The sequence below is a fragment of the Protopterus annectens genome, chromosome 6.part0 (genome assembly GCF_019279795.1).
Source record: "Protopterus annectens isolate FY-2018-M chromosome 6.part0, PAN1.0, whole genome shotgun sequence".
NCBI classification, from domain to species: domain Eukaryota; kingdom Metazoa; phylum Chordata; order Ceratodontiformes; family Protopteridae; genus Protopterus; species Protopterus annectens.
This window is the reverse complement of record NC_056737.1, coordinates 996,934,491-996,951,072: the sequence shown is the minus strand read 5'-3', so window position 1 is coordinate 996,951,072 and position 16,582 is coordinate 996,934,491. Positions and strand designations below refer to the sequence as shown.

The 16,582-nt window shown below is 42.1% G+C and overlaps 1 protein-coding gene across 1 annotated transcript in view; it reads right to left on the bottom strand.

Moving 5' to 3' along the window:
* SYNDIG1L (synapse differentiation inducing 1 like) overlaps window positions 1–16,582 on the bottom strand; it is a 1,157,860-nt gene that overhangs the window by 635,107 nt on the left and 506,171 nt on the right. The window contains exon 2 of the mRNA XM_044074628.1: window positions 6,161–6,656. Coding sequence (XP_043930563.1) covers window positions 6,161–6,574 — 414 coding nt within the window. The 5' untranslated portion in view covers window positions 6,575–6,656. The remainder of the gene's footprint in view (window positions 1–6,160; window positions 6,657–16,582) is intronic.

Below are 16,582 nucleotides of genomic sequence, written 5' to 3'. Positions count from 1 at the left end.
CATACTAGTACAAAATTCCATAAACATGTCACAATGTATCATACTATAGGTACAGGCAAGCAACGAATTCAAGTGCTTTCACTACTATTTTAAAGAGAAACATTTATTCCCATAATGTTCAACAGTTTTAATTTTAAATGTCTCCAGATTATTACAAAATCCAACTTCACTATAAAACTAGATTATAAAGTTTGGCAGTAATGAATTCACAGTATCCTAGTCTGAGTAGGGCAGTATTTCAGTGAACACAAGACAAGTTTAAAAGCTGCAACAAATACATTTTCCTGCAGGAAATTTCTTTCATCTGTTATGTAAAGATGTTGAGGCAATTAACTCCACCATGAGTGTCAACCAAACAATACTTTGCAGTGTCAAATATTGTTAAGCCTGGGAAGTGCAGAGCCTTTAACTTTTTCTTTTTTTTAATTGGAAAGAGAATGCGCAGACATAATTTTTTTACTTCTTTACTCAAAATTTAAATATTACCCAAATTCACTTAAAAGGTTAACTGAACAAGAAATTTTGCATCAGCATGCGCTTTCTGAATGATAAGAAGTGAGAAACTCTAATGTTTGGCATTACTGGCTGCAGAAAATCTAAAATGCTACAAAAAGCAGGGAAAAATAAAAAGCAAAACTGGGGACATTCTGCAACATCAGGGACAGTTTAGAGGCATGTGTAAAGTCATTTTCAGCAATGATTCACCAGGCTGTATGCCATTCTTTGAGTTTGTAGTATTTCTGAGTCAAGATCTAAAGAAAAGCAGAGATTGAACTCTCCCCACATGCTTTTCTTTTCAACTACTTTTGATAAAATGTGACAAAGAATTTGCAGGTGTCAGGATAACATAGTCTCTTTTGGCATTCTCATCTCTCCCGTATACCTTTTTAACATAAGTAATATTGTCAATGCATGAAATTCAAGTAGGATTGCACACATTATGATAATATGGTTATCTGCAATCTTCAGGCAAGGAGCATCTGACAGTTGTAATGTGACACTATTTTACATTGATCTTTTGCTATGTGGGGGTCCATTGGTGAATGAAGCCTGCAGATACAGCTTCTGTGGATGCTAATGCACAATCATGACAGGAGGCATGTCTTAAGGAGTAGTTCTATTCCCATATAACTTGGAAGGCTGTTGATTGCATGTGAAAGACCTGCAGCTGTTATTCATTAATGTCCAAAAAAATAAACTGATTCCCATCAAGGGCATTTAAAAATTCTCTTGTACACATTAAAACATTTTACAGGGTATGTTTTTTTTATGTATCTCCCACTTGGGGAGGATGTGTCCCACACCCTGACTAGTTTTATATGCAAGCTTACAAATCAACATTTGTTTGAGTAGAGGGAATAATATATCTCAAAGTACCACAACCTTGGATGTTGCATATATTTCCTCATTCACACTTTTAGTTTGTTGCTCCAGAGCTAGGATCTAAGATCCTTTAAATTATACCAGGTACCCTCCTTGGAGTATGCACACGTGGCTCCTACAATACAATATGCAACAAAATAAGGACTGAAAGGATCCTGAGACATTTGCAGGATCCACCTGGAACAGTAATGCTATGGTAAGAATGGCCAAGAATGCAGTCATGTCACAGTTTCACCATGTAATGTCCTTTATTAAACATCAGCAATGCAATAAGAACCACTTAAGTACTTATATTTTTCAGAATAATTCCTTTATGGCTTGTATAGCCAATAAATTCTATATTGTAGAAGCTGGGATCCAGTGCTTTCTGAAATATCAAAAGCTATGCTACAGTGAACAGGCTGTTTTAACCTTTTTTTTGTCTTACTGACATGTTTCAATGCCAATTTGCAAATGTGCTTATACATTTTCAGATGATTTAATTTTGAGACTTCTGAATTAGTAACATTTGTTACGGGAGTACATGAGGTGGAATCCCTTACATAGGAAATGTATGGACATTTGTTCCAAAGAAGGGGTAGTCACAGTGTGATAAATTTGTTCTCTCTACTGTATCTGTTTATTTTTCTGAAGCACATTCAGATCTCTTGTTCTACTGTTTGCTGGATTGTTTGATTTGTGGAGAAATAAATGGTCTTGAACTGCCAGATCCCTAATGGCCCAGATAGCAAGGCACAGATCCCTCCGAGGAGTCTACAGGACATTGAAAGTAGGGACAGGGCTTCCAGACTCTCTTGGTAACTCAGTTTCTTTAGTATCATGACCTTTTTTGTCAGGAAGGCCCATGGTTGAATGATGATCTCTTCTCAGTGCCAGTGTGGAGCTTTGTGTATTTTTCTTATGTATGCATAACTTTTCTGTGACCAGCTCAAATATGCTGATTGAGAGGTCACTCTAAGTTCTCTACATTTACTGAATTCACCTTTGGTCTTGTGGCCTGGGTCGTGGCTCAAAATGGTTGAGAATGGCCACTTCATTTATGACTTTAAATAAATTAAATTACATAATGAGGCAGTCATCAAGATGTTATACTTGAAAGTATTGTATACATGTTTATGCAAAAAAAAGTTTTATTTCTAATAAAGCAGAATATAAAGTATAACAATTGTAGTATCTTAGCTTGAAGAATGAAAAACCTGAAAAATAAAATGTAGGTACAGATGACACTACAACATCATGAGAGTTATGTGATCTAAATCATTGAATTAATACCTCAGAACTCTGACGGGCTTGCAAAATTAATAAAACACAACTCCTAGGTCAGTCAAATACTCAAATTGCTTAACTTGTGGCCTACATGATTGCAATGATTGAAATAATTATCATAAAAAAGAAAAAGTACATTTCTAAATCTGTGTTACTGTAATTTAGTTTATTCTTTTCTTATTTTTGCCTTTTTATATAATTGAAGTCTCACTTCAATGCCAGTTCCTTTTCTGAGTCATGCAAACACTGAACATTGCACATCTGTACATGCTGATTTCAGAATGTTTAGAAAAAATATATAAATTAACAGTACTTTAATTACCTGCTTAGGGTGTGAGTTATGTAGGATTTATTTCCTTCTGGCCTTTGTATGTAATTATTTAGGCTTCTCCCTCTTAACTACATAAAAATCCATGTATAACTTCTAACTCCGGTAGGCATTACAGTTATAATTAAATATTTCATACAGTTATGAACAGTGTATCTATGCCTAAAATACTACAGAATGCTTAATTTAAACTTTAAAATCACAAAAGGATAACTGTATCAAATGTTATTATTTATTTATTTATTCTTTGCCAGAATTCCTTCCTTCCTTCAATCAACCTTAAGAGTACCATGCATAACGAATGCAAAGTGTTAAGTACACTTCCATTTCCTGACAGCAGTGAGTTGTATAATCTCTTTAAAAGCAGGTTGTCCTTCAGTGAAATCAGACATTATTTCCTTTTGCTATTTATAATACCCTTAGTTATACAGGCACTCTTTGGTTGAAACAAGTCAGTCAGTAGGAGGATAGATATTTATGAGACAGTTACAGCTTTAACAAAACAAATTAGTTACTTTATCATTAATCATTAATTACTTCATCATTTTTTACCTAACACTATCTCCTTTCTTTCTGCTGCAGTATTCTTCATAACATTTTTATAGATAACTGTAAGTGTGTATATATATATATATATATATATATATATATATATATATATATATATATGTAGGTCTACTTCATTTGATCGAAAGACCATTTGACTGAAACCCATTTGGTCGAAATTTCATTTGATCGAAAACCAGAATTCAGATGGGGGGTGTGGGGGGCACAGACCCCCACAATAGGGGGTGTGGGGGTGAAGCTCCCCACCTATTTTCATTTAAAATCTGTACATTTTGTGATATTTTCTTCTTTTAAAGGAAACTAGGTGGGGGGCTTTGCCCCCACACATTCTCCCCAGTGTGGGGGGCTGTGCCCCCCCTAACTATATATACCAACTCCAGGGTCACACGACATTGGGGAGGGGGACAGATACCTGTTATTTGCCTTGAATTCTGGTTTCCGATCAAATGAAATTTCGACCAAATGTGTTTCAGTCAAATGGTCTTTCGATCAAATGAAGTAGACCCATATATATATATATATATATATATATAAAATAATAATTGTTCTACAAGTTTTATTATGAATTATTATAATATTAACTGTGTTTATAATGGTTATATTTTTTGTAACTATGCTTTGGAGCTTTTCTCCCTGGGCCTCTGCTGAAAAAGGGCTTTTGCTCTGTCAGACAACCCCGGTTAACAAATGTAAAGTAAAATAAATAAATACAATTAGCACTAAGGCTGTGCTTGCAAGTGGTCAGTTGTGATCAGTGTATTACTCCAGTAAACCGACATAAAATAAAACAAAATAAAACATGTCACTAATTCTAGCTGCAACAAAGAATATCTGAAGGAGGACTGTGTAGTTGGTGCTTGAGGTCCTGCAGTTATTTGGAAATAAACAAGTTTGCACCTCTGCCACATACTAAAAGCTAGAGCTACATTTGTGACCCTGAACAGAAAAAACTAAGTTAACTATTTTTTCCTGCCAGTCTAACATTCAGACAAACCAAAAAAAAGTATTTTAGGAGATGGTCACAAACAAAACAGCAGACTTAAAATAAAACCATATTATTGCTAGAGACAACCAGATAGAGCAGAAAATTACAGCCCTGCCCTGTAAGTGAACACAGACCCAGAGTCTGTGCTGAAATTGTGATGCATTACTATTGGGGCACAGAATGCACTGTGTGAAAAGCAGTGTTTGGCTGTAAATGAAATCACATCAGTAACGACAGCCAGGCCAAACAATTCTGGGGAACAGCTAGTTAGAAAACAATATAAACCACTTCAGAGTTATGCAGAAACACCAGCAATACAAATGAGAGTAGGGAATGATGCAAAACGTCTTTTTTCAGTTTTGGGGTATAGTGATCCATTAAAGCCTTGTATTATATATTTATTATTATTTCTGATTTTAGTCCATACTTGATAAGTAGCTCACCATTTCATTTTTCTCCAGGTGATCATTTCACCACAATTTTGGTCAACAGAATTCAAAGAATGAATCAGAACACTAGAGACATGAAATATTCTGTCAGACTTCAAAAACCTACTGTCCATACAATTGTATTATTTACGTTAAAGCTGAAGAAATAATTATCTCATATATGAGACTACACAATACCATTTTTTAAAACAAAGGTTTGGCTTTCATTTCCTCTTACGCATTGTGCATGCTTTGTCCCATAAATTATATCTCAAGGTTAACTATCAAAAGCCTCTTTTTTAAGCACAAAGACTGCTAAGGTGTAGCAGCACTCAGTATTCTAGTAACCTTCAGTCACTAACTCATAAGCCTTATTATATCACTGTAGGGAGGGTATGACATGAGTTTTGTTTTACTGAAGATCAGCAAACTATGTCTGACTAGACAGGATGTGATGTAGTGAAGGCAAAGAGTCTGTGATTAGAATATACAGAAATGGATCATGAGTAGTGCAATGTCTGAAAATTAAGCTTCCATATTGCATGAAAGACTTAATTTTTTAATGCACTTTACTTATTCCTAAGAAGTATATTTCCCTATGCAATGCCTTTTAAACATATTTTGTTTTTCCAGGGTATCACTTAACTGTTACCTAAAACATCTATAAATAGGAACGCCTAGCAGGTATAAAACGACTATTTTCATCTATCCTTTGCCACCATTTTGCAAATGTTCACAGTTAATTATGCATTGCTAATTGCTCTCAGCATTTCATGATCAGTCAATTTGTCAAGTTAACAAATTAATAAAATGAAAATATGGATCAATTAAGCACAGACGAAAAGTATGTAATGTATATCAGTGCAAGGAGTCTTTTTCATGTTCGTACTACAGGTATTTGCCAAGTGAAAAAAAATGTGAGATAAGAAGACAGAGGTGTGAGTCTGCTCTATGATGGGTTTTTGTTAACTGTAATATTGCGTTAAACAAAATATAACAGTGGCATTTTTTCAGTGTTCTTTAACAGGTAATGAGATAATATATAGTGAATGAGGCAACAGACATAGATTATGCAGAATTGAAGAATATGTACTGAAGTGAAGTTAGGCGTCGAATATCCCCTTTCAGATATTAATGAAATTTGCGAACGTGCATGACTTTAGTGTACCACCCTTTCTGTGTTCAAATACTACCAAAACATACCTCGTAGTCATGCTGCTCTTCTTCTGCGACATCATAGGACACTGTCTGAATTTTGATGTCATTTTCAGCTAGGTCGTGAAGTTTGGAATCAGGACCATCAGGGGTCTCAGTGGAATCTTTGTCTTCAGTGAATGTTGTTTCACAGCTTTCACCTTTGTAATTCCTACTTTTGCTGGCTGTATCATCCTTATAGAGAATGAAGTTTGGGCAGTACAAGGCTTCTACTGCTAGCTGCAGTGAGCTGGCATCAAGCAGCTGGTGACTCCGTGCCTTAGCTGAGCTGCTTACAAAATAGTTGTAGATGTTCTCTGGATAGGGCTGCTCTGAAATGCTGTCTCGGTAACCATACCCACTCTGTAAATGCTTATTAGTCTTATCCAAAAGAGGGTTCTGGAGCTCACTTAGGCTCTCCATGCTCAACTGGTAATGTTTTATAACAGCACGATGGACCAACCAAAGAAGTAAAGATAAGTTACACAGTAAACTGGAATAGATCCTGTAATCAAAACAAAATAATGATTTTTAAAATTTTGTAGCTATGTGAAGAACAGTTATTGAATAGTATAAAGTATTATTATCAAATCAGAAAGGAACTCACAAAAGCTATGCTTGCCATTGAAAGAAAGATATTAACAATAAGTTACATTTTATATTTTATTTATTATTTATTTGCAGTTTGTTTGCCAGAATGCTCCATTGGGCTACGAGGAGCCCATTTTTAATGGAGTCCTGGAGATAAGAGCTCCAGTAAAATATATAAATACAACTTAATTAAAAAGTAAGTTGTAACAAGATAGTACAACAATACAAGTAATAAATGGCATTACTGAAATACAAGAGCAGGCATTCTTTAAAAAGAAAATAAAAGTTTTATACAAATATATATATATATATATATATATATATATATATATATATGTATATACAAAATCTGTTAATTCCAACAGATGCTTATCAGAGTTAAAAAAAAATAGGAGGAAGTTTGCAGATGTACTGGATCCTGGGGAGTAGCTTAAGTTGGGGGACTTTATGCAGGATGGGAACAGGAGCATTCCCATTGAGATGTTAGGTGGGAGTGGAGTAAGGTTTTGAAGGAAGAGAGGCTGTTAGTGGTATGGATTAGTGGACAGAGAGAATTCCACAGGTGAGCTAGAGAGAAAGACAGAAGATGTTTGCCTAGTGGACGAGAAGGTTTGTGTAGTTCAATCAGATTTTCGGAGTTAGATCTTAGGGATCTATTGGGTAGATGCATTTTAAAGGTAGTGGCAAGGGAGGGGCAGAGAGAGGGGCTACAGATACGTTTGCGTGCTTGGGTCAGTTAAATATAGGTGAGGTAGTTGGGTAGCTCTAGCCAATTAAGTTTGTGAAGGGCAGTGCAATGGTGTGTAGAAGATCTGTGGCCTGTTGAAAATTTTGAAATGTTATTGTAACAGGAGAAGAGTTTTGTTTTGAGGGTGGATTGTAGGTTAGTAAGGAGTGAGGCTTCATATAGAAGGGATGGGATAAGGTATGTTGTAGCTAGTATTAGCTTGGTGGAGGGAGATATACACCGATTGCGATGATAGAGCATGCCAAGTTTCTTATGCATTTTATTGATATTTGCTTGCAGGTGGATATCAAACTTGAGCTGGTCATCAATTAGGACTCCTAGTAATTTTGCATAAGATACTTTTTCGAGAGGTGTCTTACTCCGGCTGGTGATAGTGAACGTGTTTTTGTCTAGGATGGTGGATGATGGGTTTTGAGAGGGTAAATATCATAAGTTTAGTTTTTCTGGTATTGACTGCTAGATGGTTGTCTTGCATCAATTGTTCAGTTAAGGAGAAGGCATTTTGGGTTAGTTTTGTTAAAACAGGAATGGAGGTGGCAGAACAGATTATATTAGAGTCATCGGCATATTGGATGAGATTAGCTTTAAGGATCATCTGATAGAAGTCGTTTATGAAAATGTTAAATAGTAGGGGCCCTAGAATGGAACCCTGGGGTACACCTGAGGGAGTATTGAGGAATGGGGAGGTGGCTTTTTTACATCTGACTGTTTGTTGCCTATCTGATAGATAACTGGTAAACCAGTTGATAGTGGAGGGGGACAGGTTTAGTTTAGAGAGTTTGGTGAAGAGACGGTTGTGAGAGATAGTGTAGAATGCCTTGAATAGGTCTAATAAGAGGGTGGGCACAATATAGCCTGAGATGCAAGCTTGTTTAACAGTTTCTAGGAAGGAGAGGAGGGTGATGGTAGTGCTGTAGCCAGGCCTAAGTCCATGTTGTGTGGTGGTTAGGAGTTGGTTATATATGAGGTAGGGTGCAATAGTGGTGCTGTGGCCAGGCCTGAATCCATGTTGTGCAGGAGTTAGGAGTTAGTTATGTGTGAGGTAGGGTGCGGTGGTGGTGCTATGGTTAGGCCTGAATCTATGTTGTGTGGAGGTTAGGAGTTAGTTATGTGTGAGGTAGGGTGCAGTGGTGGTGCTGTGTCCAGCTCTGAATCCATGTTGTGTGGGGGTTAGGAGTTAGTTATGTGTGAGGTATGGTGCAGTGGTGGTGCTGTGGTCAGGCCTGAATCCCTGTTGTGTGGGGGTCTGGAGCTGGTTATGTATGAGGTAGGGTGCGGTTGTGATGCTGTGGTCAGGCCTGAATCCATGTTGTGTCGGGGTTAGGAGTTGTTTATGTGTGAGGTAGGGTGTGATGGTGGTTCTGTTGCCAGGCCTGAATCCATGTTGTGTGGGGGTTAGGAGCTGGTTATGTGTAAGGAAGGGAGCCATGGTGGTGCTGTGGCCATGCCTGAATCCATGTTGTGTGGTGGTTAGGAGTTGGTTATGTGTGAGGTAGGGTGCTGTGGTGGTACTGTGACCAGGCATGAGTCCATGTTGTGTGGGAGTTAGGAGTTTGTTAATAATGAGATAGGGTGCAGTGGTGGTGCTGTGGCCATGCCTGAATCTATGTTGTGTGGGGGTTAGGAGTTGGTTATGTGTGAGGTAGGGTTCGGTTGTGATGCTGTGGTCAGGCCTGAATCCATGTTGTGTGGTAGTTAAGAGTTGGTCATGTGTGAGGGAGGGTGCGGTGGTGGTGCTTTGGCCAAACCTGAATCCATATTGTGTGGGGGTTAGGAGTTTGTTAATAATGAAATAGGGTGCAGTGGTGGTGCTGTGGCCATGCCTGAATCTATGTTGTGTGGGGGTTAGGAGTTGTTTATGTGTGAAGTAGGGTGTGGTTGTGGTGCTGTGGTCAGGCCTGAATCCATGTTGTGTGGTAGTTAAGAGTTGGTCATGTGTGAGGGAGGGTGCAGTGGTGGTGCTATGGCCAAACCTGAATCCATGTTGTGTGGGGATTAGGAGTTGGTTATTTGTGAGCTAGGGTGCGGTGGTGGTGCTGTGGCCAGGCTTAATTCCATGTTGTGTGGGGGTTAGGAGTTGGTTATGTGTGAGGTAGGATGCGTTGGTGGTGCAGTGGCCTGGCTTGAATCCATGTTGTATGGGGGTGGTTAGGACTTGGTTATGTGTGAGGTAGGGTGCAGTGGTGGTGCTGTGACCAGGACTGAATCCATGTTGTGTGGGGGTTAGGAGTTGATTATGTGTGAAGTAGGGTGCAGTGGTAGTGCTGTGGCCTGGCCTGAATCCATGTTTTGTGGAGGTTAGTGGTTGGTTATGTGTGATGTAGGATGCAGTGGTAGTGCTGTGGCCTGGCCTGAATCCATGTTTTGTGGAGGTTAGTGGTTGGTTATGCATGACGTAGGGTGCAATGGTAGTGATGTGGCCATGCCTGAATCCATGTTGTGTGGGGGTTAGGTGTTGGTTATGTGTGAAATAGGATGCGATGGCGGTGCTGTGGTCAGGCCTGAATCCATGTTGTGTGGTGATTAGAAGTTGGTAATGTGTGAGGTAGTGTGCGATGGTGGTGCTATGGTCAGGCCTGAATCCTTGTTGGGTGGGGGTTAGGAGTTGGTTATGTGTGAGGTAGGGTGTGATGGTGATGCTGTGGTCAGGCCTGAATCCCTGTTGTGTGGGGTTAGGAGTTGGTTATGTGTGAGGTAGGGTGTGGTGCTGGTGCTGTGTTCAGGCCTGAATCCATGTTGTTTGGGGGTTAGCAGTTGGTTATGTGTGAGGTAGAGTGCGGTGGTGGTGCTGTGGTCAGGCTTGAATTCATGTTGTGTGGGGGTTAGGAGTTGGCTATTTATGAGATAGGGTGCAGTGGTTGTGCTGTGGCCAGGCCTGATTTCATGTTGTATGGGGGTTAGGAGTTGGTTATGTGTGAGGTAGGGTGTGGTGTTGGTGCTGTGGTCGGGCATGAATCCATGTGTGTGGGGGTTAGGAGTTGGTTATGTGTGAGGTAGGGTGCAGTGGTTGTTTTATGGCCAGGTCTGAATCCATGTTGTGTGGGGGTTAAGAGTTGGTTATTTATGAGATAGCGTGTGGTGGTGGTGCTGTGGCCAGGCCTGTATCCATGTTGTGTTGGGGTTAGGAGTTGGCTATGTGTGAGGTAGGGTGCAGTTGTGGTGCTGTGGTCAGGCCTGAATCCATGTTGTGTGGCTGTTAGGAGTTAGTTATGTGTCAGGTAGGGTGTATTGGTGGTGCTTTGGCCAGAACTGAAGCCATGTTGTGTTGGGACTAGGAGTTGGTAATTTGTGAGGTAGGGTGCAGTAGTGTTGCTGTCATCAGGCCTGAATCTATGTTGTGTGGGGGTTAGGATTTGGTTATGTGTGAGGTAGGGCGCAGTGGTGGTGCTGTGACCAGGCCTGAATCCATGTTGTGTGGGGGTTAGGAGTTGGCTATGTGTGAGGTAGGGTCTGGTGGTGATGATTTAGCCAGGCCTGAATCCATGTTGTGTAGGGGTTAAGGGTTGGTTATGAGTGAGGTAGGGTGTGGTGGTGGTGCTGTGGCAAGACCTGAATCCATGTTGTGTAGGGGTTAGGAGTTGGTTATGTGTGAGGTAGTGTGTGGTGGTGGTGGTGTGGTCAGGCCTGAATCCATGTTGTGTGGGGGTTAGGAGTTGGTTATGTGTGAGGTAGGGTAAGGGGCCGGTATTGTGGTCAGGCCTGAATCCATGTTGTGTGGGGGTTAGCAGTTGCTTATGTGTGAGGTAGAGTGTGGTGGTGGTGCTGTGGTCAGGCCTGAATCTATGTTGTATGGTGGTTAGGAGTTGATTATTTCTGAGATAGGGTGCGGTGGTGGTTCTGTGGCTAGGCTTGAATCCATGTTGTGTTGGAGTTAGGATTTGGTTATGTGTGAGGTAGTATGCGGTGGTGGTGCTGTGGTCAGGCCTGAATCCATGTGTGTGGGGATTAGGAGTTAGTTATGTGTGAGGTATGGTGACTTGGTGGTGCTGTAGTCAGGCCTGAATCCATGTGTGTGGGGGTTAGGAGTTAGTTATGTTTGAGGTATGGTGCGGTGGTGGTGCTGGGTTCAGCCCTGAATCCATGTTGTGTCTGGGTTAGGAGTTGGTTGTGTGTGAGGTAGGGTGCGTTGGTGGTGTTGTGGTCAGGCCTGAATCCATGTGTGTGGGGGTTAGGAGTTGGTTATGTGTGAGGTATGGTGCCATGGTGGTGCTGTGGTCAGGCCTGAATCCATGTTGTATGGGGGTTAGGAGTTAACTATGTGTGAGGTAGGGTGCAGTTGTGGTGCTGTGGTCAGGCCTGAATCCATGTTGTGTGGCTGTTAGGAGTTAATTATGTGTCAGGTAGGGTGCATTGGTGGTGCTGTGGCCAGAACTGAAGCCATATTGTGTTGGTCCTAGGAGTTGGTAATTTGTGAGGTAGGGTGCGGTTGTGGTGCTGTCGCCAGGCCTGAATCCATGTTGTGTGGGGGTTAGGTTTGGTTATGTGTGAGGTAGGGTGCAATGGTGTTACTGTGACCAGGCCTGAATCCATGATGGGTGGGAGTTAGGAGTTGGATATGTGTGAGGTAGGGTCTGGTGGTGGTACTGTGGCTCGGCCTGAATCCATGTTGTGTGGGGGTTAGCGGTTGGTTAAGTGTGAGGTAGCGTACAGTTGTGGTGCTGTGACCGTGCTTGAATCCATGTTGTGTGGGGGTTAGGAGTTGGTTATGTGTGAGGTAGGGTGCGGTGGTGGTGTTATGGCCAGGCCTGAATCCATGTTGTGTGGGGGTTAGCAGTTGCTTATGTGTGAAGTAGAATGCAGTGGTGGTGCTGTGGTCAGGCCTGAATCTATGTTGTATGGTGGTTAGGAGTTCATTATTTATGAGATAGGGTCTGGTGGTGGTGCTGTGGCCAGGCTTGAATCCATGTTTTGTCTGTGTTAGTAGTTGGTTATGTGTGAGGTAGGATGCGGTAGTGGTGATGTGGTCAGGCCTGAATCCATGTTGTTTGAGGGTTTGGAGTTAGTTATGTGTGAGGTAGGGTGAGGTGGTGGTGCTGTGGTCAGGCTTAAATCCATGTTGTGTGGGGGTTAGGAGTTGGCTATGTCTGAGGTAGGGTGTAGTGGTTGTGCTGTGGTCTGGCCTAAATACATGTTGTGTGGAGGTTAGGAGTTGGTTATGGGTGAGGTAGGGTGCAATGCTGTTTCTGTGTTCAGGCCTGAATCCATGTTGTGTGGGGGTTAGCAGTGGGTTATGTGTGATGTAGAGTGTGGTGGTGGTGCTGTGGTCACACCTGAATCCATGTTGTGTGGGGGCTAGGAGTTGGTTATTTGTGAGGTAGGGTGCGGTGTTTGTGCTGTTGTCAGTCCTGAATCCATGTTGTGTAGGGATTAGGAATAAGTTATTTGTGAGGTAGGGTGCAGTGGTGGTGCTGTGGTCTGGCCTAAATCCATGTTGTGTGGCGGCAAGGAGTTGGTTATGTGTGAGGTAGGGTGCAATGCTGTTTCTTTGTTCAGGCCTGAATCCATGTTGTGTGGGGGTTAGCAGTTGGTTATTTATGATATAGCATGTGGTGGTGGTGCTGTGGTCAGGCCTGAATCCATGTTGTATGGGTGTAGGAGTTTGTTATTTATGAGATATGGTGCAGTGGGGGTGCTGTGGCCAGGCCTGAGTCCATGTTGTGCGGGGGTTAGGAGTTGGTTATTTATGATATAGCATGTGGTGGTGGTGCTGTGGCCAGGCCTGTATCCATGTTGTGTTGGGGTTAGGAGTTGTTTATGTGTGAGGTAGTGTGTGGTGGTGGTGTTGTGGCCAGGACTGAATCCATGCTGTGTAGCAGTTATGAGTTGGTTATGTGTGAGCTAGTGTGCGTTGGTGGTGCTGTCGCCAGGTCTGAATCCATGTTGTGTGGGGGTTTGGAGTTGGTCATGTATGAGGTAGGGTGCCATGCTGGTGCTGTGGTCAGGCCTGAATCCATGTTGTGTGGGGGTTTGGAGTTGATTATGTGTGAGGTAGGGGGTGGTGCTGGTGCTATGGCTAGGCCTGAATCCATGTTGTGTGGGGGTTAGGATTTGATTATGTTTGAGGTAGGGTTCAGTGGTGGTGCTGTGGCCAGACCTGAATCCATGTTGTGTGGGGGTTAGGAGTTGGTTATGTGTGACATAGGATGCAGTGGTGGTGCTGTGTCTAGGCCTGATTTCATGTTGTGTGGGGGTTAGGATTTGCTTATGTGTCAGGTAAGGTGCGGTGGTAGTGCTGTGACCAGGCCTGAATCCATGTTGTGCGGGAATTAGGAATTGGTTATGTGTGACAACATGGATTCAGGCCTGGCCACAGCACCAGCATGGCACCCTACCTCACACATGACCAACTCCAAACCTCCACACAACGTGGATTTAGACCTGTCCACAGCACCACCAATGCACACTACCTCACTCATAACCAACTCCGAACCCAACACAACATGGATACAGGCCTGGCCTTTGTGGTGCTGTGGCTAGACATGAATCCATGTTGTGTGTAGGTTAGGAGTTTGGTATGTCTGAGTTAGGGTAAGGTGATGGTGCTGTGGTCAGGCCTTAATCCATGTTGTGTGGGGTTTAGGAGTTTGTTATGTGTGATGTAGAGTGTGGTGGTGGTTCTGTGGCCTTCCCTGAATTCATGTTGTGTGGGGGTTAGGAGATGGTTATTTGTGAGGTAGAGTGTGGTGGTGGTTCTGTGGCCAGGCTTGATTCCATGTTGTGTGAGGTTAGGAGTTGGTTATGTGTGAGGAAGAGTGCATTGGTGGTGCAGTGGCCTGGCCTGAATCCATGTTGTATGGTGGCGGGTTTGGATTTGGTTATGTGTGATGTAGGGTGCGGCGATGGTGCTGTGGCTAGGCCTGAATCCATGTTGTGTGGGGGTTAGGATTTGGTTTCATGTGAGGTAATGTGCGGTGGTTTTGCTGTGGCCATGCCTGAATCCATGTTCTGTGGGTGTTAGAAGTTGGTTATGTGTGAGGTAGAGTGCGGTGGTGGTGCTGTGACAAGGCTTGAATCCATGTTGTGTCAGAGTTGGGAGTTAGTTATTTATGAGATAGGGTGTGGTGGTGATGATGTGGCCATGCCAGAGTCCATGTTGCGTGGGGGTTAGGAGTTGGTTATGTGTAAGGTAGAGTGCTGTGGTGGTGCTGTGGTCAGGCCTGAATCCATGTTGTAAGGGTGTTAGGAGTTAGTTATGTGTGAAGTAGGTTGCAGTGATGGTGCTGTGGCCAGCCCTGAATCCGTGTTTTGTGGGGGTTAGGAGTTGGTTTTGTTTGAGCTAGGATGCGGTGGTGGTGCTGTGGTCAGGCCTGAATGCATGTTGTGTAAGGGTTTTCAGCTGGTCATGTGTGAGGTAGGGTGTGGTGGTGATGCTGTGGTCAGATCTGAATCCATGTTGTGTGGAGGTTAGGAGTTATTTTTTATGAGATAGGGTGTGCTGATGTTGCCAGGCCTGAATTCATGTTGTGTTGGGGTTAGGAGTTGTTTATGTGTGAGGTAGTGTGCGGTGGTGGTGTTGTGGTCAGGACTGAATCCATGCTGTGTAGCGGTTATGAGTTGGTTATGTGTGAGCTAGTGTGCGTTGGTGGTGCTGTCGTCAGGTCTGAATCCATGTTGTGTGGGAGTTTGGAGTTGGTCATGTGTGAGGTAGGGTGCCATGCTGGTGCTGTGGCCAGGCCTGAGTCCATGTTGTGTGGGGGTTTGGACCTGGTTATGTGTGAGGTAGGGGGTGGTGGTGGTGCTATGGCTAGGCCTGAATCCATGTTGTGTGGGGGTTAGGATTTGGTTATGTTTGAGGTAGGGTGCAGTGGTGGTGCTGTAGCCAGACCTGAATCCATGCTGTGTGGGGGTTAGGAGCTGGTTATGTGTGAGATAGGGTGCAGTGGTGGTGCTGTGTCTAGGCCTGATTCCATGTTGTGTGGGGGTTAGGATTTGCTTATGTATATATATGTGCTCATGTATATATATATATATATATATATATATATATATATATATATATATATATATATATATATATATATATATATATAAATATGGTTCCCTTTATAATCTCAAAATATTGAAAGCTCGAATGTCAGTATCTCGACACTACAAAATCAAACAGCCCATAATCCCGAACCACACAAACACAAAAAATACAGTCCCCAACATTCACAAACCATACACCACACAACATGCGCACCATTCAACCCACAACACACAAACTACACAATCCTACACTACATCTATGCAGGGGGGTAAGCCCCCCTGCACCTCCCCCCCCTACTTATATATACCAACTCTGAGATCACACTAACAGTAAAGAAATGCATTACTCACACGTAGACATTCCACACTCCCTTGCACACACACAAACACACACACACACACACACACACACACACACACACACACACACACACACAAACACATCCAACATTCACACTCATACTTTCACCTCCCTACCCTAACCCACACACACAACTTACAATAACAATCAAATACACTCACTTTTCTTCACTTCCGTAAAACATCCCGGCCAAACACTTCCCGTCTCGTTGCTGCACTTAATAAGCGCGAATTTGAGATATTTGAATTCGCGCTTATGCACTTTCGAGATTTTTCATTTTTGCCTTGATGGTCCAGCGGTACTGAAATTCGAGCTTTCAGTATTTTGGGATTGTAAAGGGGAACTATATATATATATATATGTACATATATCTGTGTATATCTATAGTATAATTCCGGGTAATTTCACTTTCTCCATTGTTGTGACTCTGTGGAATGTGTGTGTGTGTGTGTGTGTGTGTGTGTGTGTGTGTGTGTGTGTGTGTGTGTGTGTGTGTGTCTGTGTGTGTACACACACACACATATATATATATATATATTAGAAAGTGCCAAGCACAAAAAGCCAATAAGGAAGGTTACTGGAATAACAGGCAGAAATGCAGCAAAAATTAAATAAAATCTCTTATTTATTATAAAACTGTGAGCACTTTTGCGATGATAACCATTGCTTCATCAGACAATCCATTTTAAAACTAACAGGATATAAATACTTTAATTCATTTCAAATGAACCAGTCACAACACTCAAATCACTCATTGATAAAT